General features: G+C 44.2%; 1 protein-coding gene across 1 annotated transcript; it reads left to right on the forward strand.

Annotated features, from left to right (window-relative positions):
• Positions 1 to 4900: 4900 nt before the first annotated feature.
• LOC311101680 (protein-tyrosine sulfotransferase 1-like) lies at positions 4901 to 25410 on the forward strand (the record flags this gene model as incomplete). Its single annotated transcript, XM_084142832.1, has 2 exons — positions 4901 to 5039; positions 24328 to 25410. Exon 2 carries the CDS (start codon positions 24526 to 24528, stop codon positions 25408 to 25410), a length of 885 nt encoding a protein of 294 aa, XP_083998958.1. The 5' UTR covers positions 4901 to 5039; positions 24328 to 24525.

Below are 25410 nucleotides of genomic sequence, written 5' to 3' on the forward strand. Positions count from 1 at the left end.
CCACAGGTAACGAACTGAGAGACAAGGCAAAAAGGGCCTTCTAAGCCATCAAAAGGAACATACAATTCAACATCCCAATTAGGATCTGGCTAAAAATACTTGAATCAGTTATAGAACCCATTGCCGTCTATAGTTGTGAGGTCTGGGGTCCGCTCACCAACCAAGAAACACCAAATAATGCATGCAGAGCATAATTAGGCCAATACCCGACAATTATCAAAATCCGTTAAATTCTACAACCACCTAAAAGGAAGCGATTCCCAAATCTTCCATAACAAAGCCATCACCTACAGAGAGATTAACCTACAAAAGAGTCCCCTAAGCAAACTGGTCCTGGGGCTCTGTTCACAAACACAAACAGACCCCACAGAGTCCCAGGACAGCAACACAATTAGACCCAACCAAATCATGAGAAAACTAAAAGATAATTACTTGACACATTGGAAATAATTAATCAAAAAAGAAATCAAATGGAATGATATCTGGCCCAAAACAGAGGGTACACAGTGGCAGAATACCTGACCACTGTGACTCACCCAAAGTTAAGAAAATCCTTGACTACAAAATGAGGTGGAAACTGAGTTGCACTTCCTAACCTCCTGCCAAATGTATGACCATATTAGAGACACATATTTCCCTCAGATCACACAGACCCACAAAGAATTCTAAAACAAATCCAATTTTGATAAACTCCCGTATCTATTAGGTGAAATAACCCAGTGTGCCACCACAGCAGCAAGATTTGTGACCTGTTGCCACAAGAAAAGGGCAACCAGTGAAAAACAAACACCATTGTAAATATAACCCATATTTATGTTTATTTATTTTCCCTTTTGTACTTGAGCTATTTGCACATCATTAGAACACTGTACATAGCCATAATATGACATTTGAAACGTCTTTATTCTTTTGGAACCTTAGGAACTACAACAACAACAAGAAACAGTGATAGTCCCAAAACAAGACCTATTTACCCGAGGACCTCACCTCATTGAACAAGGTGGTGTAGCGGGTAGCTACAGAAAAACAGTTTTTGCTGCTCTCTCTGAGTGGGAATCATCATCATCATCATCATCATCATCACCATCAGGGTCATTCTGTCTGCTCTGCTCTGCCACTTCCATCCACTGAGTGTTGTATTAATGAGAGAGAGGGGGTGTAAAACATTTCTTTATTTTAAATACATTTAAAAGTGGCGCACTGTCTAAGGGGAAGTTAGTTACACAACTAATGAGAAGGTGCTGAGATGTGAGCTGTAGGCTATGTCCCAAATGACACCCCTATTCCCTATATAGTGCACTACTTTTGACTGTGGCCCATAGAGTTGGTCAAAAGAAGTGCACTATATAGGGAATAGGGTGCCATTTGGGACACAGCTACATTCTTGTCGGGGTCATGATGAATAATAGTTGTTTATGGTATCAAAGCATTTTCCTTCACTGACAAGATGTGACTTTTCTCTCCTCTGAAATGTGTGTTCTTTAATTAAGATGAAGAACGTCCTTTCCTTCAGGATCACAGATCTACCTACACTTGACAGCTGAAAGCAACATGATGTCCACTTCATGCTATCCAGTTCTTTCATCTAGCAGTGATAGCAAAGGAAAGGAGATGAGGAAGGATAGAAGGAAGGAATACATTTTAGCATTTTGAAACACAAGCCAACCTGCAAGCCCCAGCAGCCCTCTGTGACCCAGGCAGTCTCCCTCTCTCAAATCAAATCAAATCAAATCAAATGTTATTTGCCACATGCGCCGAATACAACAGGTGTAGACATTACCGTGAAATGCTTACTTACAGCCCTTAACCAACAATGCATTTATTTTTTAATTTAAAAAAACAACAAAAAAGTGTTGAGAAAAAAAAGAGCAGAAGTAAAATAAAATAACAGTAGGGAGGCTATATACAGGGGGGTGCCGGTGCAGAGTCAATGTGCGGGGGCACCGGCTAGTTGAGGTAGTTGAGGTAGTTGAGGTAATATGTACATGTGGGTAGAGTTAAAGTGACTATGCATAAATAATTAACAGAGTAGCAGCAGCGTAAAAAGATGGGGTGGGGGTGGGGGGGCAGTACAAATAGTCCGGGTAGCCATGATAAGCTGTTCAGGAGTCTTATGGCTTGGGGGTAGAAGCTGTTGAGAAGCCTTTTGGACCTAGACTTGGCGCTCCGGTACCGCTTGCCGTGCGGTAGCAGAGCGAACAGTCTATGACTAGGGTGGCTGGAGTCTTTGACAATTTTGAGGGCCTTCCTCTGACACCGCCTGGTATAGAGGTCCTGGATGGCAGGAAGCTTGGCCCCAGTGATGTACTGGGCCGTACGCACTACCCTCTGTAGTGCCTTGCGGTCAGAGGCCGAGCAGTTGCCATACCAGGCAATGATGCAACCAGTCAGGATGCTCTCGATGGTGCAGCTGTATAACTTTTTGAGGATCTGAGGACCCATGCCAAATCTTTTCAGTCTCCTGAGGGGGAATAGGCTTTGTCGTTGTGTCTTGGTGTGTTTGGACCATGATAGTTCGTTGGTGATGTGGACACCAAGGAACTTGAAGCTCTCAACCTGTTCCACTACAGCCCTGTCGATGAGAATGGGGGCGTGCTCAGTCCTCTTTTTTTCCTGTAGTCCACAATCATCTCCTTTGTCTTGGTCACGTTGAGGGAGAGGTTGTTATCCTGGCACCACACGGCCAGATCTCTGACCTTCTCCCTATAGGCTGTCTCATCGTTGTTGGTGATCTGTTGTGTCATCAGCAAACGTAATGATGGTGTTGGAGTCGTGCCTGGCCATGCAGTCATGGGTGAACTGGGAGTACAGGAGGGGACTGAGCATGCACCCCTGAGGGGCCCCCGTGTTGAGGATCAGCGTGGCAGATGTGTTGTTACCTACCCTTACCACCTGGGGGTGGCCCGTCAGGAAGTCCAGGATCCAGTTGCAGAGGGAGGTGTTTAGTCCCAGGGTCCTTAGCTTAGTGATGAGCTTTGAGGGCACTATGGTGTTGAACGCTGAGCTGTAGTCAATGAATAGCATTCTCACGTAGGTGTTCCTCTTGTCCAGGTGGGAAAGGGCAGTGTGGAGTGCAATAGAGATTGCATCATCTGTGGATATGTTGGGGCTGTATGCAAATTGGAGTGGGTCTAGGGTTTCTGGGATAATGGTGTTGATGTGAGCCATGACCAGCCTTTCAAAGCACTTCATGGCTACAGACGTCAGTGCTACGGGTCGGTAGTCATTTAGGCAGGTTATCTTAGTGTCTCTCTCTCTCTCTTTCTATCTCTCCCTGCCTCTCTCCCTGCCTGTCTCTCTGTCTTCCTCTCTGTCTTCCTCTCTGTCTTCCTCTCTGTCTTCCTCTCTGTCTTCCTCTCTGTCTTGCTCTCTGTCTTCCTCTCTGTCTTCCTCTCTGTCTTGCTCTCTGTCTTGCTCTCTGTCTTCCTCTCTGTCTTGCTCTCTGTCTTGCTCTCTGCCGGTCTGTCTGTTCCTTTTTTGCTCCCCAATTAGCATCTGGACTGATTAGCAGCAGAGCATCTGGGCTGATTAGTAATCAACACTGTATATATACATAATATGACATTTGAAATGTATTTATTCTTTTGGAACTTCTGAGTGTAATGTTTACTGTTAATATTTATAGTTTATTTCACTTTTGTTTACTATCTACTTCACTTGCTTTGGCAATGTTAACATACGTTTCCCATGCCAATAAAGCCCTTAAATTGAATGAGAGAGAGAGAGAGAGAGAGAGAGAGAGAGAGAGAGAGAGAGAGAGAGAGAGAGAGAGAGAGAGAGAGAGAGAGAGAGAGAGAGAGAGAGAGAGAGAGAGAGAGAGAGAGAGAGAGAGAGCGAGAGAGAGAGAGAGAGAGAGAGAGAGTTTAATTAAAATCCTCCATAAAACACCCAGGGGATGCCAGTAACTCTCCATCAGAGGAGGTTGGTGGCAGGTTAATTGGGGAGGACAGGCTCATAATAATGTCTGGAGCGGAATCAGTGGAATGGCATCAAACACATGGTTTCCATTTTATCCCTTCCAGCCATTATTATGAGCCGTCCTCCCCTCAGCAGCCTCCGCTGCTCTCCATCTACCATGTTCCAGACCCACGCAAGGTCAGCAGTCACATACATACTGCAGTGTAACAGCATCTCTATTGGAGTTCAGTGGACTGTCTGTCTACTGTCTTTGTAGCCATGTTTTTCAGATAGAGAGCAACAAAACCTCAAGGGCATGTACAACTGGATACCTAAACCTGGTAAATCAATCAACTGTGTTGAGATTTAGCCTATAATATGGTGTGGTTGATTACTTATTTAATTCACGTGATTAAAATGTCAAAAATTGATCACAACTCAAACTGATCTTAAATGATCTTGTGTGAATATGCAAATGAACATATTTTCCAGTAACATCTGTAGCCTGTAATTAGAATGACAGATACAACGTTGTGGTTGTGGACTCAAATCATTGGAAGAGTAAATCAATTATTACATTTGTATTTATCTAAATAAAATGTACTGTTAGCTTTATAATACAGTGAGCTGTTGCGCCAATATTTCAAATGGAGACAACTGTCTCTTTAAAAGCGTGGGGTACATTCTAACCACACCCTTCAAAGCATTTAACCAATCCTCTACCATGACACATTATGATCGTCTTCTGCAGGTGGTCCAATCGCGTACCGGCTTGCAATTCCAGGGCACCAGGGGCATATTCATTATGTCGATTCTGTTGCAAAATGTTTCTTAAACGGAAGCAAACGGAAGGACATGGTGCGGGACCTATCTGAATTTATCCAATAGAAACTTTCGTTTTCGTTGCAAAACGCAAATGTTTGCAACTGTTTGGACCAATGATTACACCAGACTCTAGTAAAGTAGGGGTGACGCGTTTGCAGCGACACAATTGAAAAGAAAGCAGTAACAAGTAATAATATGTGTCGGATCAGTGGAACAACAGCGAGCAAATAGAACGGATGGAATGTACGAGCAACAGTGTTCAACTATTAGATAAGCAGGTTGATCAACTCTCTCCCGCGCTGGATCTGCTGCATTAGGTTGGTGTTTATATTGTATCAAAGGAAAGAAGATTGCGACAGTGTAGCAATGTCCCTTTCTTTTCGCTTTGGTCTTCTCTTCCAGCATCAGTGCTGATAACCGCGACTGTCTACCTAGTAGGCTACCAATCACTACACATTTGAGCATAACTCATTCGGAAGTCTTTACAATGTAGTTTTAGCTTAGATCTTTCTATAATTCGTCAAGATGTGAAATGCGCTGATAACTTTGCATCACCGTAGAACGTTTTAGCACGTGCCGCCCGGTGGATGAAGGCTGAACATGTATCATGTCTTGGCACAACAATAATCATGATCTGTCAAGCCCATGTCAAATAGACAACTACATTGATCGAGTGTTTTGTCTCCGTATTGGAAGTAATGTTAACGGGTTTTTAACCAGATACAATTTTCTGTAGCCTGTAAATAATGCTTGTACCTTGAAAACAATGGTAACTGTTGATGTGGGCACAACTAAAACAGCAAACATTGCTGATGATGGGGGTCTCGACCTATGTATCTGTAGCAGAGGGGTTGTGTAAACCGAAGAATGACATGGGTAACGTAGTTAAAATCACGTCGTCATTTTTTTTTTTTTTTTTTTACCTTGAATATGTCCACATCAGATGATATCCTGTATGCAGACTATTGATGTGTAATCCTTACTGGTCAGCATAGCACATGAAATGTTTGGACGGAATTATACAAACGTGATAATGTTCAAAGGGATGCCTCCTACCCTTGACCTCCAGGACTATATGTAGCCTAATTGCTCGAGACAATTATTATGAATTTCGCAACCAGCCATGAAGTAGGTCTACCTCCGATGTTTTGCCATCAGCTGCCTGCAGTAACGGAGGAATGGGCTTAACATGAATGTAGTTATGTATTTCCATTGCAGGCCATTCCTACAGCTGTAAAAAAAAAAACTTATGTTGAAAAGAAATGATGATGACAGATATTTGGTGTATGCATCAAATTATCCTCCAGTTTACTCTCTACTACAATAGCCAAATACATTGAGGTAGGGAGGATGATGGGATGTCTTTGTCTGTTATCCTATAATAAATATTATTAATATTACAATGTTTTTGAACCCATGGCTGTTATAACGATGGAACTCTTGGTAGAAAGTGGTTGATGTTTGTTTCATAGAATGAGTAGCCTCTATTTCTAGTGGTTGATGTTTGTCTCATAGAACGAGTAGCCTCTATTTCTAGTGGTTGATGTTTGTCTCATAGAACGAGTAGCCTCTATTTCTAGTGGTTGATGTTTGTTTCATAGAACGAGTAGCCTCTATTTCTAGTGGTTGATGTTTGTCTCATAGAACGAGTAGCCTCTATTTCTAGTGGTTGATGTTTGTTTCATAGAACGAGTAGCCTCTATTTCTAGTGGTTGATGTTTGTTTCATAGAACGAGTAGCCTCTATTTCTAGTGGTTTTAACGGTGAGTTTTATTCATATTCTGGTGACATGGTGCCCACAGCCCGCCCCACACATCTGTTCCTGCAGGTGGTCTGTCTACAATCACAGTCCAGTTAGTCAGGGTGCGTCCCAAATGCCACCTTATTCCCTATATAGTGCACTACTTTTGACCAGAGCCTGGTAGTAGGTAGTGCACTATATAGGAAATAGGGTGCCTTTTACAGCGCTTGACGCAGGAGCTGTCTTTTTCCAAGTCGGTCCATTAGACTATGTAAACGGAACCTCACAAATGACATTATGCTATAGAGACCTCTGATTGGTCACTGTTAAAGTGGAACTTACAGCATTTTAGCAACATGAAATCTTATTAAAATCTGTTCACCCGAGAAAGAATGACACTTATTATTTTATTTATTTATATTTTATGACAAGCGAGCACTTAGATATGGTCATTTTCACTTTTTCATAAATTCTTAGAATGTTTGGGAATGACGTAGGCATTTGTGAAAATTCTATAGCAATATAGAGTGGGAAAGTGGCAGGGCAGTAAACAAAACGGAAGAAAAACATCTCTCGTCTACGCAGAACGGTGCGCCATAGCCAATCAGAGGTACAGTAGGTCTACTGTAAATGCAAATAAGCCATTTGTCATAAGGGCCGGCCATCATTCACTTTGAAATGGACTGTGTGTTTACAGGCAGTTGCAACAGCGCGACATTAGATAATTAGAACGCATTCGGCAAAAGCCACAAAATACACTTGATTTGGATTTCTGCAAATATGTAGCTAAGTACCACGGGGGTCCTCTTACATTTGAGAACTTTACAGTCCTGTTGATCAAACAACCATAAAAAGGTAGGCTATCTTTCCCTATATGCACATGATCAACAACTAATGCTAGCCAGAGCAAGAATCAAATAAAAAAATTAATATAATTATATAATAATTAGCTAAAATCTAATGAAGGAACATTAGATAAAGACTCTCAACATTTTTCAGCCAGTTGGCTGTCAAAATTGCACTGATAAACGATGGGGAATAGTCTGCTCGTCCTTCTGCAGCCTCGTCCTAGTGTATCTCACCCGTCTCAGACGTTTCCCGCTGTCTCACCCGTCTCAGCAGTTTCCCGCTGTCTCACCCGTCTCAGACGTTTCCCGCTGTCTCACCCGTCTCAGACGTTTCCCGCTGTCTCACCCGTCTCAGACGTTTCCCGCTGTCTCACCCGTCTCAGACGTTTCCCGCTGTCTCACCCGTCTCAGACGTTTCCCGCTGTCTCACCCGTCTCAGACGTTTCTCGCTGTCTCACCCGTCTCAGACGTTTCCCGCTGTCTCACCCGTCTCAGACGTTTCCCGCTGTCTCACCCGTCTCAGACGTTTCCCGCTGTCTCACCCGTCACAGCTGCTGTATGACTTATCATCCTCATTGAATGGTGTGACATCACTATCCCTATTCAGCATATTTAAATGCAAGTGATGATTTGTGTGTGTGTGTGTGTGTGTGTGTGTGTGTGTGTGTGTGTGTGTGTGTGTGTGTGTGTGTGTGTGTGTGTGTGTGTGTGTGTGTGTGTGATGGTTGCAGAGAGAGAGGAGAGTGCACTAGAGAGCGGAGCATCAATTCATTCATTCATACATGCTAATGAATAGTCTGTAGGCAGTGACTGGGAGCGGGATGTTGTCGGTACCCGTTGGCTTTGCTCTGTACAGAGCTTTAGTGGCGGATTGAAATGACTAGTGGCAACTGGCTGGTTCTGCCGGGTGCGGCCTGCTACCGCTGCCTGCTAGGTAGTGGAGTCTCTATAGTCAGTGTAGGATTATCTAGTCACATTAACGGGGACGTTTCCATCAGTACAAATGATTGTGGAGTCCAGTCCTCCTGAGTTTGAGAAACATCAAAATATTATATTCCATAGTTCAAGTGTGTCTTGAATTTTGATTTGGCTCAACAGTAACTATGGGCAATTTGCAGCTTCCAGCTTAAATTTCAAAACCAAAAAAGTCCTAAAGCCATTGACTGGAATTGTGCTGAAGTGACAATTAGCAATGCTAGAAGCTGACCCCATAGAATAGGACTGCCTCAAATGGCACACTTTCCCCTATGGGCCCTGGTCAAAGTAGTGCACTATATAGGGGATAGGGTGTAATTTGGGTGGTTCTCTCTCACGTGATGTATGGTGTTATCTGTTGGGTCAAAGGTCAATCCCAGGTTAAGCTCCGGCCACTGTTCTGTTCCGTTCTGCCTGATTGATCTAGGGATACGTCTCAAATGCCACCCTGTTCCTTTTATAGTGCACTACTTTTGACCAGGGCACATGGGAAATAAAGTCATGCACCATGTAGGGAATAAAGTCATGTCATTTGGGATGCAGGTTAGCATCCTGTGGAAGTGAAGCATGTACCAAATATCCAATCGGAACCGATACAGGTTGGGTCTAAGTCTAATATCCCATTGAAAACTGATAAAGGTTGGGTCATTTTTTAACACTGAGATGGTCCCTAGGCAGGAACTTGGAGCTGCCACAGGTAAATTGATAGTTTCTCTGTTTGGCATAGTCGATCTGTTTGTCATAGTTGATCCAAGTATTTTCTGAATAGTGCTGATCTCATCAATGGTTCCTTTCTAAACAATGTTTTCATGTTTCTAACAAAAGCTGAATAATATGCAGAAGGTACAGGCAGTGTGTAGGTCTAGTCGACGTGTCATGGCAGTGTGTAGGCCTGGTCGAGGTGTCATGGCAGTGTGTAGGCCGAGTCGAGGTGTCATGGCAGTGTGTAGGTCGAGGTGTCATGGCAGTGTGTAGGCCTGGTCGAGGTGTCATGGCAGTGTGTAGGCCTGGTCGAGGTGTCATGGCAGTGTGTAGGTCGAGGTGTCATGGCAGTGTGTAGGCCTGGTCGAGGTGTCATGGCAGTGTGTAGGTCTAGTCTCCCCCTCCCCCCCCCTCCCTCGTCTGTCATGGCAGGGCCTCAGTTTTGGAGCCCCCCACCCTTGTTCCACACACAGAGACAGACACACACATAGACACACACACAAATACTTCCTCCCTTGTTATTAAGTGTTGATCTGGTGGTCTGGTTTCTGCATGGGCCCATAGAGAATTTCAACCCCCCTTCACAGATCAATGAGCCTCAATTCATTTAACACAAACACATTCTTCATTTCAGCTCGGTCCGCACAGTCGAGCCAGGTGAAACGTGAAACCAATCTGTCTGCCGCTAAAGCTTAACCACAAGTTGTAATTCAGGCCAGTGGCTTTTCCCTTTAGGAATGTTCCTACCTCTGGAAATTCCTTTCCTATTCCTTGAAGTTTGGGAATGGTTGACTGTCTACTTTTCCATGTTTGTGTCCCAAAAGGCACCTTATTCCTAAATATTTAGGTCACTACTTTTGACCAGGAGTAGTGCACTGTATAGGGTGTCTGTTGGCTTTGATGGTGAGGCCAGATCTGGGTTTAGTTGGGTGTTTTTAAAACGGAAGTAGAATGACCTCAAGATAATGACATGGAGGGAGACATACACTGAGTATACCAAACATTAGGAACACCTTCCTAATATTGAGTTGGACCCCCTTTTGCCGTCAGAGCAGACTGAATGCGTCGGGGCATGGACTCTACAAGGTGTCGAAAGCGTTCCACAGGGATGCTGGCCCATGTTGACTCCAACGCTTCCCACAGTTGTGTCAAGTTGGCTGGATGTCCTTTGGGTGGTGGACCATTCTTGATACACACGGGAAACTGTTGAGCGTGAAAAACCCAGCAGAGTTGCAGTTCTTGACACACTCAAACCGGTGCGCCTGGCACCTACTACCATACCCCTTTCAAAGAAACGCAAACATTTTGTCTTGCCCATTCACCCTCTGAATGGCACACATACACAAGCCATGTCTCAATTCTCTCAAGGCTTAAAAATCCTTCTTTAACCTGTCTCCTCCCCTTCATCAACACTGATTTGAAGTGGATTTAACAAGTGACATCAATAAGGGGATCATAGCTTTTACCTGGTCAGTCTATGTAATGGAAAGAGCAGGTGTTCTTAATGTTTTGTACACTGTGTATAGGGTCTGGCTGGGCGGGCGGGGAAATCCTGACACACGCTAGTTGTGAAATCCTGCTGTTTCAGTGCAATTAGAGTTAACTCAGCCTTGGAAGAAACCGGTAGCCTAGTTAAAACCTTAGACTGAACGATTCGGTTTAATCAGGCTAGGAAACGGAACCAGGAGGCCTCCTTCAGAAGCCACTTTATAATAGACTCAAGGTGTTGGCAGGGCTGTTTTCTCCCCCTCCTCCCTCAAACGTTGAGTCAACAAGGAGAAGACGCAGAGGTGTGGGTGGGCCGAAATAACTTAAACAAGCCCACCGCGGGAAAGGAGAGGGATGAGTACCGTTAACTATAATTCTCTCTTCCAGGTATAAAGCACAGACACAGGCCTAGAAGTGATTGTTTAGGTGAAAGTAAGGTTACCACACCCCTTTTAATTACACCAATCCAACCGATTCAGCTCTACTTTAAGGAAGGTTGGAAGCAAAGATGCATTACTGAAGTATTTGAACAGGTCCCTGTACTGCTTACCCACTGTTCCATTGGGTATCATAAGTATTCATCCCCCTTGGATTTCTTTCACGGTTTTTTTTGTTACAAAGTCGGATTTAAATAGATTTAATTGTGATTGTGATTTTTTTTATTTTATTGATCTACACAAAATACTCCATAATGTAAAAGTTAATAGAAAATTCTACACATTTTTACAAATTTAATTAAAATGGTATAAATAAAATATAGTTACATAAATGTTTATCCCCTTTGTTTAGGCAAGCCTAAATTAGTTCAGAAGTAAAATGTGGCTTAACAAATCACAAGTTATATGGACTCACTCTGTGAAATAATAGGGGTTGACATGATTTTTGAATGACTACCCCTTCCTCTGTCCCCCATACAACATCTGTAAGGTCCCTCAGTCAATGATTGAATTTCAAGCACAGATCCAACTACAAAGACCAGGGAGCTTTTCAAACTCATAAATAAGGGTACTGATTGGTAGATGGGTAACAATAACAAATCAGACATTGAATATCTCTTTAAACATGGTCAAGTTAATAATTATGCTGCGCATGGTTTATTTAACCACACAGGCACGTCAAAGATACATTCGTCCTTCTGAACTGAGCTGCAGGCCATCAGTGATTTTTAAAACAGCTACAGAGTTCAATGGCTGTGATGGGATGGGAGAACATAGGGCTTTGCATTAAGGTTATCCAACGTAACACGTAACTGGCTGCATCATGGTATGGGTATTAGGGCTGTGACAAATGGATGATTTTTCTTAATGTTTAAACAGACCTTTTTAAAATTGCTTTTCCATTAAAATTATTATAAGAAACATGAATAAAATTCCACATGAATTCACAATGCAGCTACACTGCTGCCAGCAATGGTTTGGGTCTCACGGTGCGTCCCTTTCAGATGGTTAAGTCACGGTGCGTCCCTTTCAGATGGTTAAGTCACGGTGCGTCCCTTTCAGATGGTTAAGTCACGGTGCGTCCCTTTCAGATGGTTAAGTCACGGTGCGTCCCTTTCAGATGGTTAAGTCACGGTGCGTCCCTTTCAGATGGTTAAGTCACGGTGCGTCCCTTTCAGATGGTTAAGTCACGGTGCGTCCCTTTCAGATGGTTAAGTCACGGTGCGTCCCTTTCAGATGGTTAAGTCACGGTGCGTCCCTTTCAGATGGTTAAGTCACGGTGCGTCCCTTTCAGATGGTTAAGTCACGGTGCGTCCCTTTCAGATGGTTAAGGATTGCACCGGGACTACCATTACTGTACTTTAATTCCGCCTCACAAAAGTTTGGATTTCCTTCTGATTTAAACTTCTCAAAGTATTGCCATACAGGACTTCACTGATGTTGCCTGCCTTTCTCTGCCTTTTTCCAACTCCTTGCACGTCGGCTCTCGGTGGCGACTCCCATTTCTGAGTGTTAAGACTTGATTCGGCTAGGAATCAACTCCTTAAATTCAGTATTTTTTGGAACGGAGGAGACTGATTAGTTGCCGTACTTCCCAGAACACAAACACTTGCATCTTTCATAGTGAGCGAGGGGAGGGGCACAGGTCAGAACCCTGCACTAGGCCCATCTGTCGGCACTCAAAAGCTGAATCTCGCAATGGAATGCTGTAACTCACAGTTTCTTAGCATGCAATGTGTCTCAACTTCAGTAAAGCAGGGCCTATCATCAGTGAATAGGCTAGGATATTCTACACTCAACAGGCCGAAGACTGAACACACACTGGCATCATTAGCCAAGAGTAAGAGCAGGGGGGAAAAACATTAGTCCAAACAGTTTGCAACTAAAACAAGAGTTTCTATTGGACAAATTCAGACAGGTCCCTCCCTGATTCGTTCCGTTTGCTTCCGTTCCAAAATGTTCTGCAACAGAATCGGCGTAATGAACATGCCCCAGGCAGAAAGAACCGTGTTGAGCATATGTCTTGGTAATCTGAATTAGAGGTCTTCACGGATCCACCTGTACCCGACTACCCGAGAACTGATATGTGTAACTGACTTGTACGGAAGGGCCCGTACAGATCCAAATGCGACTGTTGCAGTAGAGACATTTTTATAATTTATGCTTCTGCTCTTGCTTATCACGAGAGGGGCACATGTTGCTTATTGTTTGATGTTGGCCAATCATAAGTCATCAGAGGCAAGAGTCAACAGTCATAGAGCCTCTGTGTGTGGCAAACCCGTGAAGGCCTCTAAGCTGAAGTTCGCAGTGTCTTGCATGCCTTGCAAATTCACCAAAGTAGCCAAAGTTCGCCTCTTCTTCTTTGGTTTAATTTAAATTACACAACTTTCCCAAGGCTTTTAATAGGCTATCGTCTAGTTAGGCTGTAACACTGATCAATAGGCTATCGTCTAGTTAGGCTGTAACACTGATCAATAGGCTATCGTCTAGTTAGGCTGTAACACTGATCAATAGGCTATCGTCTAGTTAGGCTGTAACACTGATCAATAGGCTATCGTCTAGTTAGGCTGTAACACTGATCAATAGGCTATCGTCTAGTTAGGCTGTAACACTGATCAATAGGCTATCGTCTAGTTAGGCTGTAACACTGATCAATAGGCTATCGTCTAGTTAGGCTGTAACACTGATAATAATATGCTTTGTGATAACCACTGCACTGTGATTTAGAATTTTGTGTAGGGAAGAAAACAACACTTTTCAGTTGGGGATTTTTCTTAACGTTAAGGATCCCATTTTGTTTAAACGTTTTAACGTTTTTAAATGTTCACATCCCTAATAGGTATGCTTGTAATCGTTAAGGACTGGGGAGTTTTTCAGGATAAAAATAATCAGAACGGAGCAAAGCGCAGGCAAAATTCTAGAGGGAAAAACCGCTTCATTCTGCTTTCTACCAGACACTGGGAGAGGAATTCACCTTTTCAGCAGGACGATAACCTACAACGAGGCCAAACATAGCGTCTAGTCTGTCTGTGGAGGAGGAGACCTTGGGGAAGTGCTTTCCTTTCCTCTTCCATTTCCCTCCATCTTATCAGTTGTTGCTAGCTGTAGGGATGCCGCACACAAACACACACAAACTCACATAAATGATGTCTGTAATAATTGCTTTGCTGAAGCGTGAAGGCCCACCTCAACCCCAGTAATAATTGCTTTGAAAAAGTGAGGGGAAGAGGAGGGTGACGGCATCTTGTGTGGGTTTGTGTTCGCTCTTTTCAATTGTTACATCTGCATCGCAGATAACCTGTGCTTGTGTGCGTCCATTTACTGTTTCATAAGGTGTTCATTGTGACTGGTGTTACTGTGCGTCCATTACTGTTTCATAAGGTGTTCGTTGTGACTGGTGTTACTGTGCGTCCATTTACTGTTTCATAAGGTGTTCGTTGTGACTGGTGTTGCTGTGCGTCCATTACTGTTTCATAAGGTGTTCATTGTGACTGTGCGTCCATTACTGTTTCATAAGGTGTTCATTGTGACTGGTGTTACTGTGTCGTCCATTACTGTTTCATAAGGTGTTCATTGTGACTGTGCGTCCATTACTGTTTCATAAGGTGTTCATTGTGACTGTGCGTCCATTACTGTTTCATAAGGTGTTCATTGTGACTGGTGTTACTGTGCGTCCATTACTGTTTCATAAGGTGTTCGTTGTGACTGGTGTTACTGTGCGTCCATTACTGTTTCATAAGGTGTTCATTGTGACTGTGCGTCCATTACTGTTTCATAAGGTGTTCGTTGTGACTGGTGTTACTGTGCGTCCATTACTGTTTCATAAGGTGTTCATTGTGACTGTGCGTCCATTACTGTTTCATAAGGTGTTCATTGTGACTGGTGTTACTGTGCGTCACCGTGCGCGGGCGTTGTTTGTGGCAGTAGCGTCAGTCGGTTGTCAGAGCAGATTTTAATGATGCCTTGCTGAGCTTTGCCAAGAAAGACACATCAAAGCTGTCAGTCAAATGCCACAGAGAAGATAAGAGAGAAGCGAGGGGGAGTGAGCAGGGCCGGCTCCAGGCATAAGCGACATAAGCGGTCGCTTTGGGCCCCCCGGCCGCTAGGGGGGGGGGGGGCCTCCAGGAACTCAGTCGGGGTCTCAACTTACTGCTGAGAGTTAGAATAGTAGAATACACAAGGTGCAGTTTCGAAATTTTGGTTGTGCATCAGCTGTTTTTCTCTTGTTATGTCAGTCACTGACAGTCACTCAATTAGCCATGTCCGCAAAAACATTTTGATTTGGTAAGTTAGTCAGTTCTCTAAACTTGTAGTAATCATGCTCAAATACCGACCGGTATTACTATTCTATAGTTTTTATTTTATTACTTCATAAATTAATCATGTTTGAGAGGAACCAGCCTGCTGCTAGACTGTCAGTGTGTCAGGACAGAGGAACCATCCTGCCGCTAGACTGTCAGGACAGAGGACCCAGCCTGCCGCTAGACTGTCAGGACAGAGGAACCTGCTAGCCTGCCGCTAGACTGTCAGGACAGAGGAACCTGCTAGCCTGCTGCTAGACTGTCAGGAAAAAGGTTCCAGCCTGCTGCTAGACTGCCAGGACAGAGGAGCCAGCCTGCAAATACTCTGGGTAGCCATTTGATTAGATGTTCAGGAGTCTTATGGCTTGGGGGTAGAAGCTGTTTAGAAGCCTTTTGGACCTAGTCTTGGCGCTCCAGTACCGCTTGCCGTGCGGTAGCAGAGAGAACAGTCTATGACTAGGGTGGCTGGAGTCTTTGACAATTTTTAGGGCCTTCCTCTGACACCGCCTGGTATAGAGGTCCTGGATGGCAGGAAGCTTGGCCCCAGTGATGTACTGGGCCGTACGCACTACCCTCTGTAGTGCCTTGCGGTCAGAGGCCGTGCAGTTACCATACCAGGCAGTGATGCTCTCGATGGTGCAGCTGTATAACCTTTTGAGGATCTGAGGACCCATGCCAAATCTTTTCAGTCTCCTTAGGGGGAATAGGTTTTGTGTTGCCCTCTTCACGACTGTCTTGGTGTGCTTGGACAATGTTAGTTTGTTGGTGATGTGGACACCAAGGAACTTGAAGCTCTCAACCTGCTCCACTACAGCCCCGTCAATGAGAATGGGGGCGTGCTCTGTCCTCTTCTTTTTCCTGTAGTCCACAATCATCTCCTTTGTCTTGATCACGTTGAGGGAGAGGTTGTTGTCCTGGCACCACATGGCCATGTCTCTGACCTCCTCCCTATAGGCTGTCTCGTCGTTGTCGGTGATCAGGCCTACCACTGTTGTGTCATCAGCAAACTTAATGATGGAGTCGTGCCTGGCCATGCAGTCATGGGTGAACAGGGAGTACAGGAGGGGACTGAGCACGCACCCCTGAGGGCCCCCGTGTTGAGGATCAGCGTGGCGGATGTTGTTACCTACCCTTACAACCTGGGGGCGGCCCGTCAGGAAGTCCAGGATCCAGTTGCAGAGGGAGGTGTTTAATCCCAGGGTCCTTAGCTTAGTGATGAGCTTTGAGGGCACTATGGTGTTGAACACTGAGTTGTAGTCAATAAATGGCATTCTCACATAGGTGTTCCTTTTGTCCAGGTGTGAAAGGGCAGTGTAGAGCGCAATCGAGATTGCATCATCTGTGGATCTGTTGGGGCGGGTTTAGGGTTTCTGGGATAATGGTGTTGATGTGAGCCATTACCAGCCTTTCAAAGCACTTCATGGCTAAAGACGTGAGTGCTACGGGTCGGTAGTCATTTAGGCAGGTTACCTTAGTGTTCTTGGGAACAGGGACTATGGTGGTCTGCTTGAAACATGTTGGTATTACAGACTCAGACAGGGAGAGGTTGAAAATGTCAGTGAAGACACTTGCCAGTTGGTCAGCGCATGCTCGGAGTACACGTCCTGGTAATCCGTCTGGACCTGCGGCCTTGTGAATGTTGACCTGTTTAAAGGTCTTACTCACAATGGCTACGGAGAGTGTGATCACACAGTCGTCCGGAACAGCTGATGCTCTCATTCATGTTTCAGTGTTACTCGCCTCGAAGCGAGCGTAGAAGTCATTTAGCTCGTCTGGTAGGCTCGTGTCACTGGGCAGCTCGCGGCTGTGCTTCACTTTGTAGTCTGTAATAGTTTGCAAACCCTGCCACATCTGACGAGCGTCGGAGCCTGTGTAGTACGATTCGATCTTAGTCCTGTATTGACGCTTTGCCTGTTTGATGGTTCGTCGGAGGGCATAGCGGGATTTCTTATAAGCTTCCGGGTTAGAGTCCCACTCCTTGAAAGCGGCGGCTCTACCCTTTAGCTCAGTGCGGGTGTTGCCTGTAATCCATGGCTTCTGGTTGGGGTATGTACGTACAGTCACTGTGGGGACGACGTCATCTGCACTTATTGATGAAGCCAGTGACTGATGTGGCATACTCCTCAATGACATCGGAAGAATCCTGTAGCTTTTCATCTGTGTATGTGTGTGTGTAGAGTGCGTGTCTTATCGTGTGTGTCTCTTCATAGTCCCCGCTGTTCTATAAGGTGGATTTTTATCTGATTTTTAAAAATCTAATTTTACTGCTTGATGTGGATTAGAGATCCATGTAGTCATGGCTCTATGTAGTACTGTGTGCCTCCCATTGTCTGTTCTTGACTTGGGGATTGTGAAGAGACCTCTGGTGGTATGTCTTGTGGGGTATGCATGGGTGTCTGAGCTGTGTGCTAGTAGTTTAAACAGACACCTCGGTGGATTCAGCATGTCAACACTTCATACAAATACAATTAGTGATGAAGTCAATCTCTCCTCTTCCTTGAGCCATGAGAGATTGACATGCATATTATTAATGTTACCTCTCTGTGTACATTTAAGGGCCAGCCGTGCTGCCCTGTTCTGAGCCAATTGTAATTTTCCCCGAGGTCTGTCTTTGTGGCACATGACCAGACGACTGAACAGTAGTCCAGGTGCGACAAAACTAGAGACTGTAGGACCTGCCTTGTTGACAGTGTTGCTAAAAAGGCAGAGCAGCGCGTTATTATAGACAGACTTCTCCCCATCTTAGCTACTGTTGTATCAACATGTTTTGACCATGACGGTTTACAATCTAGGGTTACTCCAAGCAGTTTAAACACCTCAACTTGCTCAATTTCCAGTACAGTAGAGCACAGCAGAGTAGCGCACAGTACAGTAAAGAAAAGTAGAGCACAGTAAACTAACTTTTTTGCTTCGTGACCAACCAATTGAGGTGTCTTTTGAGTCACAAGCCACATTGTATTATTTATCAAACAATCCTACGAGCGTCATAGCACACCGGTAGGAGATAACCATTGATAAATTCCAATTGTTTTCAGTGCTCGTGCACGACCATGGCTATTTGCACTTCAAAACGCCCCTAATTAACAATTTATGGTCAATCATACTTTTTTAACGCTTGTGGGAAATATACAATGGCGTACCATGAAATACAACGGCACAACCAAAAAAAATTGAATATATATTAATTTTTTTAGAGACAGGGGTGTTAGTGTCAGAGATTGAGTACAACCCAAAGGTTTTGTGAGATGCTGATCGGCAAGCTCCCACTGAAAAGTGCCCGTTGACAAAAACCAGAGGGTGGATAGAACTTGGATGTGCGCTGGAATGGCGTGTTTCTCTTTCTAAAGTAGGTCTTAAATCCTCGCAAAGATCCTATAAGATTGGCTCATCAGATATTGTTTCCCAAAACCCATCTGTACTTTCTGCATAAAAAGTCCCACTTGTCTCTAAAAACGAACTCTCTGCGAAATGGAACGCGTGCCAAATCTTCCAACAGAGCTAGATCAGCCATCTCTCATTCCATTTCCCATTCTCAGTCTTTTTATAGTATTTACTCAATGGTTTCACTTTCACACGTACAGTGGGGAGAACAAGTATTTGATACACTGCTGATTTTGCAGGTTTTCCTACTTACAAAGCATGTAGAGGTCTGTCATTTTTATCATAGGTACACTTCAACTGTGAGAGACGGAATCTAAAACAAAAATCCAGAAAATCACATTGTATGATTTTTAAGTAATTAATTTGCAGTTGAAGTGTACCTATGATAAAAATGACAGACCTCTACATGCTTTGTAAGTAGGAAAACCTACAAAATCGGCAGTGTATCAAATACTTGTTCTCCCCACTGTACCTCTAATTTTAACAAATTACTGTACAGTGAGGGGAAAAAAGTATTTGATCCCCTGCTGATTTTGTACGTTTGCCCACTGACAAAGAAATGATCAGTCTATAATTTTAATGGTAGGTTTATTTGAACAGTGAGAGACAGAATAACAACAACAAAAAATCCAGAAAAACACATGTGAAAAATGTTAAATTGATTTGCATTTTAATGAGGGAAATAAGTATTTGACCCCCTCTCAATCAGAAAGATTTCTGGCTCCCAGGTGTCTTTTATACAGGTAACGAGCTGAGATTAGGAGCACACTCTTAAAAGGGAGTGCTCCTAATCTCAGCTTGTTACCTGTATAAAAGACACCTGTCCACAGAACCAATCAATCAATCAGATTCCAAACTCTCCACCATGGCCAAGACCAAAGAGCTCTCCAAGGATGTCAGGGACAAGATTGTAGACCCACACAAGGCTGGAATGGGCTACAAGACCATCGTCAAGCAGCTTGGTGAGAAGGTGACAACAGTTGGTGCGATTATTCGCAAATGGAAGAAACACAAAATAACTGTCAATCTCCCTCGGCCTGGGGCTCCATGCAAGATCTCACCTCGTGGAGTTGCAATGATCATGAGAACGGTGAGGAATCAGCCCAGAACTACACAGGAGGATCTTGTCAATGATCTCAAGGCAGCTGGGACCATAGTCACCAAGAAAGCAATTGGTAACACACTACGCTGTGAAGGACTGAAATCCTGCAGCGCCCGCAAGGTCCCCCTGCTCAAGAAAGCACATATACAAGCCCGTCTGAAGTTTGTCAATGAACATCTGAATGATTCCGAGGAGAACTGGGTGAAAGTGTTGTGGTCAGATGAGACAAATCGAGCTCTTTGGCATCAACTCAACTCGCCGTGTTTGGAGGAGGAGGAATGCTGCCTATGACCCCAAGAACACCATCCCCACCATCAAACATGGAGGTGGAAACATTATGCTTTGGGGGTGTTTTTCTGCTAAGGGGACAGGACAACTTCACCGCTTCAAAGGGACGATGAACGGGGCCATGTACCATCAAATCTTGGGTGAGAACCTCCTTCCCTCAGCCAGGGCATTGAAAATGGGTCGTGGATGGGTATTCCAGCATGACAATGACCCAAAACACACGGCCAAGGCAACAAAGGAGTGGCTCAAGAAGAAGCACATGAAGGTCCTGGAGTGGCCTAGCCAGTCTCCAGACCTTAATCCCATAGAAAATCTGTGGAGGTAGCTTAAGGTTCGAGTTGCCAAACGTCAGGCTCGAAACCTTAATGACTTGGAGAAGATCTGCGAAGAGGAGTGGGACAAAATCCCTCCTGAGATGTGTGCAAACCTGGTGGCCAACTACAAGAAACGTCTGACCTCTGTGATTGCCACCAAGTACTAAGTCATGTTTTGCAGAGGGGTCAAATACTTATTTCCCTCATTAAATTGCAAATCAATTTTTAACATTTTTCACATGCGTTTTTCTGGATTTTTTTGTTGTTATTCTGTCTCTCACTGTTCAAATAAACCTACCATTAAAATTATAGACTGATCATGTCTTTGTCAGTGGGCAAACGTACAAAATCAGCAGGGGATCAAATACTTTTTCCCCCTCACTGTACTTGATATGGATTATTATCTTTAATAAACTAACTGATGTGGTCAAATTGTGATATAGCCTGTCAAGATATGTAGCATGAATTCATAATGGAAATACAATTAAATCGAAAACTGTAATCTGTTTTTAACATATTTTCCCCATTCTACGCTTGACAAGCAGTTCCCTTATTCTACCACTTGACACTGTGCATATGCATGGTCACGGCTGTGCGTAAATATACGCACACTCTCAAGCAAAAGTTCATATTGATAAATCTCACACTTTGCGTGTAAATGATCCCACGCATGGTTTACGCACAGATATGATAAATGAGGCCCCAGGTTTTCTGAGCAATCTTTCAAATTATTCAAATGAAACACCTTAATCGGCCTTCCAGCGGTCTATTCGATCAGCGCATGTGCTAGCACCAGCCGAGCTAGCCTCCCTCTTTAGCTCGAGTGAAGTGAGTTCAGAACAACTGAATGTATGCATCTTAGTCGTTTTCGCATACAAACTTTATATGTCCAAACTCAGAATCAAATATGCTTCCCAAAAATAACATGTTCGCTGTGTAGAAAGATTTTTCTGCATTTAGAGTGCTATCAGGTAGCCTGATTTCAGATGTGTCCATGTCAACAGGATTATTTGGGAAATCGTTCTTCTTGCAAAGCATGTAAACATTTTAATCAAACTATTATAATCTGACTATCCACAATAATCTCATTATGCATGTAACCGTACTCATTCTGTTACCGATTTTTAAGAGCGACACGTTTTTAATCACAATAATTCATAAACCAAATTGTTATCAGTAAAAACCTAAACTTGTTACTTCTGTGAACTTTCATAATCCTCCCTCGTGAGGGAGAGAAATTAGAAAATATCTTAAAGATATGTGGGTTTTTGGTATCAGAATGACATTACCCAAGGCAATATTTCTAAATATCAATGTTGATATTAGTTGGCAGGGTCCTTCAACATTGTTGTGTTGATGTATTTCTAATAGCCTAATAACAGTCTAACTTTTTCTGGTAGATGTTTTTTAAGACCCCTTTTCTATCTGTAGCCACGTTTCCATCCACAGTTTTTATGCAAGTAAAGTCATACCGTGTTTTTTTTTTTATCACAACAGCTGTGATGGAAACAGGTAGTTTCGGTACATTTTTTACATAAATGCCGACAGATAATTTGTTCGTTCAACATGGTGGGATCTGTTTGTGTCGGTAAAATTTAATAATGCGAGAAATGGTGGAGGAAACGCCTTTTAATGCGCAGATATTGATATAACAACCATCGTATCGAAGTAAACTTAGAGTCACGTGATGATATGGTGTGTGTGGTCCTCCCATTACGACTCGGGAAACCATGCAGTTTATTAGGCTACAGATGAAATAAGTTATGATGAACTTCACAGGGTGGTGAATGTGCACGGTGATGAGCTTGATGCTCCTTTCCAATAAATATTGAGGGTCTTATTCTGGTGACATAATGATCGACGCTTGACTGCTGTTTGACAAATACAAATATTCTTGCTCTTATCCATAAAATCTAATGTAGATTAAACTACCTGCCGCAGCCTGTATCTGGGAGCTGTTGGCTAGAGTGCAGGTGCCAAGACCAGAGTTGGCACATTTGCTAATTAACGCAAAAGTTTTTTTGGACAAAACCTATAGGGAGAGTTGAAATGCAATGGAAACGCATTGAGCTTCAGATTTGTATTCGGTGCATGAAAACACAGGTGAAAAACTATGTTTTTGTGTGCGCTCTCATCACGCACTGGTTATTATCCGCAAGAAGTCCGTTTAGTGGAAACACCACTGGTGGGACAATGCGCATAATATTTTATTTATGCTGACTTTAGAATATTCACATAAATCTGTCGCCAATTGGATGCGAACCTAGCTTGTGTGGCCAGAAATCAAAGCCTTTGCTTATTAAACATTTTTAGGATGGAAAATTGTTTAAAAAAACAACAACACAATTTTGCCTTATTTCCCCAAAATATAGACTCTTAGCTTTCATTTGACACCAAATTTGATATGCTCGTATAAACTTCACATGTTGGTACTCTTGGTCCCTTTTTAGTTGGCAATGACCCAGAGTAACGTGATGTGTCACACCACCCACTCAGTAAATCAGAGCCTGTGTAACTGCTCAGGGCCAAATTAGAGGGCAGAGGTTGGACGTCTTGTTCCTGGTCAGGATCGTCTCTCTCAGCCCAAGAAACAAACTGAACCCCGGGAACAAGTAAAAAGACGAGTGGGAAAATTAGAACAGGGTGGTGGAATATTAGAACAGGGTGGTGGAAAAAATAGAACAGGGTGGTGGGAAAAATAGAACAGGGTGGTGGGAAAAATAGAACAGGGTGGTGGGAAAAATAGAACAGGGTGGTGGGAAAAATAGAACAGGGTGGTGGGAAAAGTAGAACAGGGTGGTGTGGAAAAATAGAACAGGGTGGTGGAAAAATAGAACAGGATGGTGGAAAAATAGAACAGGATGGTGGAAAAATAGAACAGGGTGGTGTGAAAAATAGAACAGGGTGGTGGGAAAATAGAACAGGGTGGTGGGAAAATAGAACAGGGTGGTGGGAAAATAGAACAGGGTGGTGGGAAAATAGAACAGGGTGGTGGGAAAATAGAACAGGGTGGTGGGAAAATAGAACAGGGTGGTGGGAAAATAGAACAGGGTGGTGGGAAAATAGAACGGGGTGGTGGGAAAATAGAACAGGGTGGTGGAAAAATAGAACAGGATGGTGGGTAAATAGAACAGGGTGGTGGAAAAATAGAACAGGGTGGTGGAAAAGGGGAAAAATAGAACAGGATGGTGGATAAAATAGAGATTTCGCTCTGAGGGCTAAATAGAATCTTTGTCTTGTTTTTAGATTGGGTATTTCTTTGCTAAATGTGTCACTGGGGAAGTCCTAAATGCTTATGGCTTAGACCGAGTGCTGAATAGTGGAGCTACTCTCTCGCTTGCTCTGTCTCTCTCTCCCTTCCTCTCAGTGTCTGTCTCTCTCCCTCTCTCTCCCTCTAGTCTGTGGCCTGGATTCATTCCTATGGGCTTGTGTCAGCTGAGAGCCTTGATTGTGTCTGAAGGGTTTTTCTGACAACTTTGTCGGCCTTAGCTTTGTTTCTTTTACACCATAGTTGTACAGTGGTTTTGGTGTGAGATGCATAACCTTGTCAGACAGAGGGAATGTGATCATTACTGGTTTTTGAGGTCAAAGTGGAACTTTTCTTCTGTAGCCTACATTTCTCTGAGGGTATTTGTCATTATATGTTCAGGGTAATTCCTACATTGGATATAAGGAATTATTTGGTCATTTCAAATGTATATATTTAACTAATATAACAATACAAAATAACTTGCACAGCTCGGTTCATAGTTTTACTGTGCTCTCTTTGTGGAGATGGGTCAGTACAGTATAATGCTGAAAATAAGGGTGTTTTGCTTTTCTGAACAGAGCCTTTTTTAGGACCATATATGAAGCGAGCCATTGAACCTTTGGTTCTAGCCTTATAGCTTGATTTCTTCCAGCAGTGTACAAATGATCTAGGATTCCAAGATCTCTATCAAGATCTGATTTGAAGTTGCCATGTTCTACTGTTCCAACAAAGGCTTTTTGATTATATTATGTTTTATTTTTATTCTGTCCTTCCCCAGGCCTGATGGAGCTGGGCACGCGACGAGCGCTGACCACCGGGGAACACACAACACACTCTGCCCCCCATCGCCAACCTTGAAGGGAGGTTCCTCCCCCTCCGTTCCTCCCCCTCCGTTCCCTTTCTCTTCTCTCCTCCTCCTCCACTCCCACACTACCTCCTCTGGTACACCTCCATCCTCCCCCTCCCTGGTCCTGAGATGGTGATGATGATGATGATGAAGCTGAAGCAGAACCTTCTGGTGGCCTGTCTGGTCATCAGCTCAGTCACAGTCTTCTACTTGGGCCGCCACGCCATGGAGTGCCACCACCGCATCGAGGAGCGCAGCAGCCAGCCTGGGGGCCAGGGAGTCCTGGGGGGCTCGTTGGGCTCCTCCACCATCCTGCGGGGCTCCGGTCCCGGGGGACATAACCTCTCCGCTCCATTTGTCTACAACAAGGACATGCCCCTAGTGTTCATTGGAGGGGTTCCCAGGAGTGGGACCACGTTGATGAGAGCCATGATGGATGCTCACCCTGAGGTGCGGTGTGGAGAGGAGACCAGAGTTATTCCTCGTATCCTGGCCATGAAACAGATGTGGTCGCGGTCGGGGAGGGAGAAGATGCGTCTGGACGAGGCCGGGGTGACCGACGAGGTCCTGGACGCCGCCATGCAGGCCTTCCTCCTGGAGATCATCGTGAAGCACGGCGAGCCCGCCAACTTCCTCTGTAACAAGGACCCTTTTGCTCTAAAGTCCCTCTCCTACCTGGCTAAGATCTTCCCGCACGCCAAGTTCGTGCTGATGATCCGGGACGGACGCGCCTCGGTCCACTCGATGATCTCACGGAAGGTGACGATCGCTGGCTTTGACCTGGGCAGCTACAGAGACTGCCTGACCAAGTGGAACAGGGCCATAGAGACCATGTACACTCAGTGCCTGGAGGCCTCGGACAAGTGTCTGCCGGTGCATTATGAACAGCTGGTCCTCCATCCAGAGAAGTGGATGAGGACGCTGCTCAAATTCCTGGACATTCCCTGGAACGAGGCGGTGCTTCACCATGAGGAACTCATAGGGAAAGCAGGAGGAGTCTCCCTCTCCAAGTAA

The sequence above is a fragment of the Coregonus lavaretus genome (assembly GCF_964263955.1).
Source record: "Coregonus lavaretus genome assembly, chromosome: 26".
Classification (NCBI taxonomy): domain Eukaryota; kingdom Metazoa; phylum Chordata; class Actinopteri; order Salmoniformes; family Salmonidae; genus Coregonus; species Coregonus lavaretus.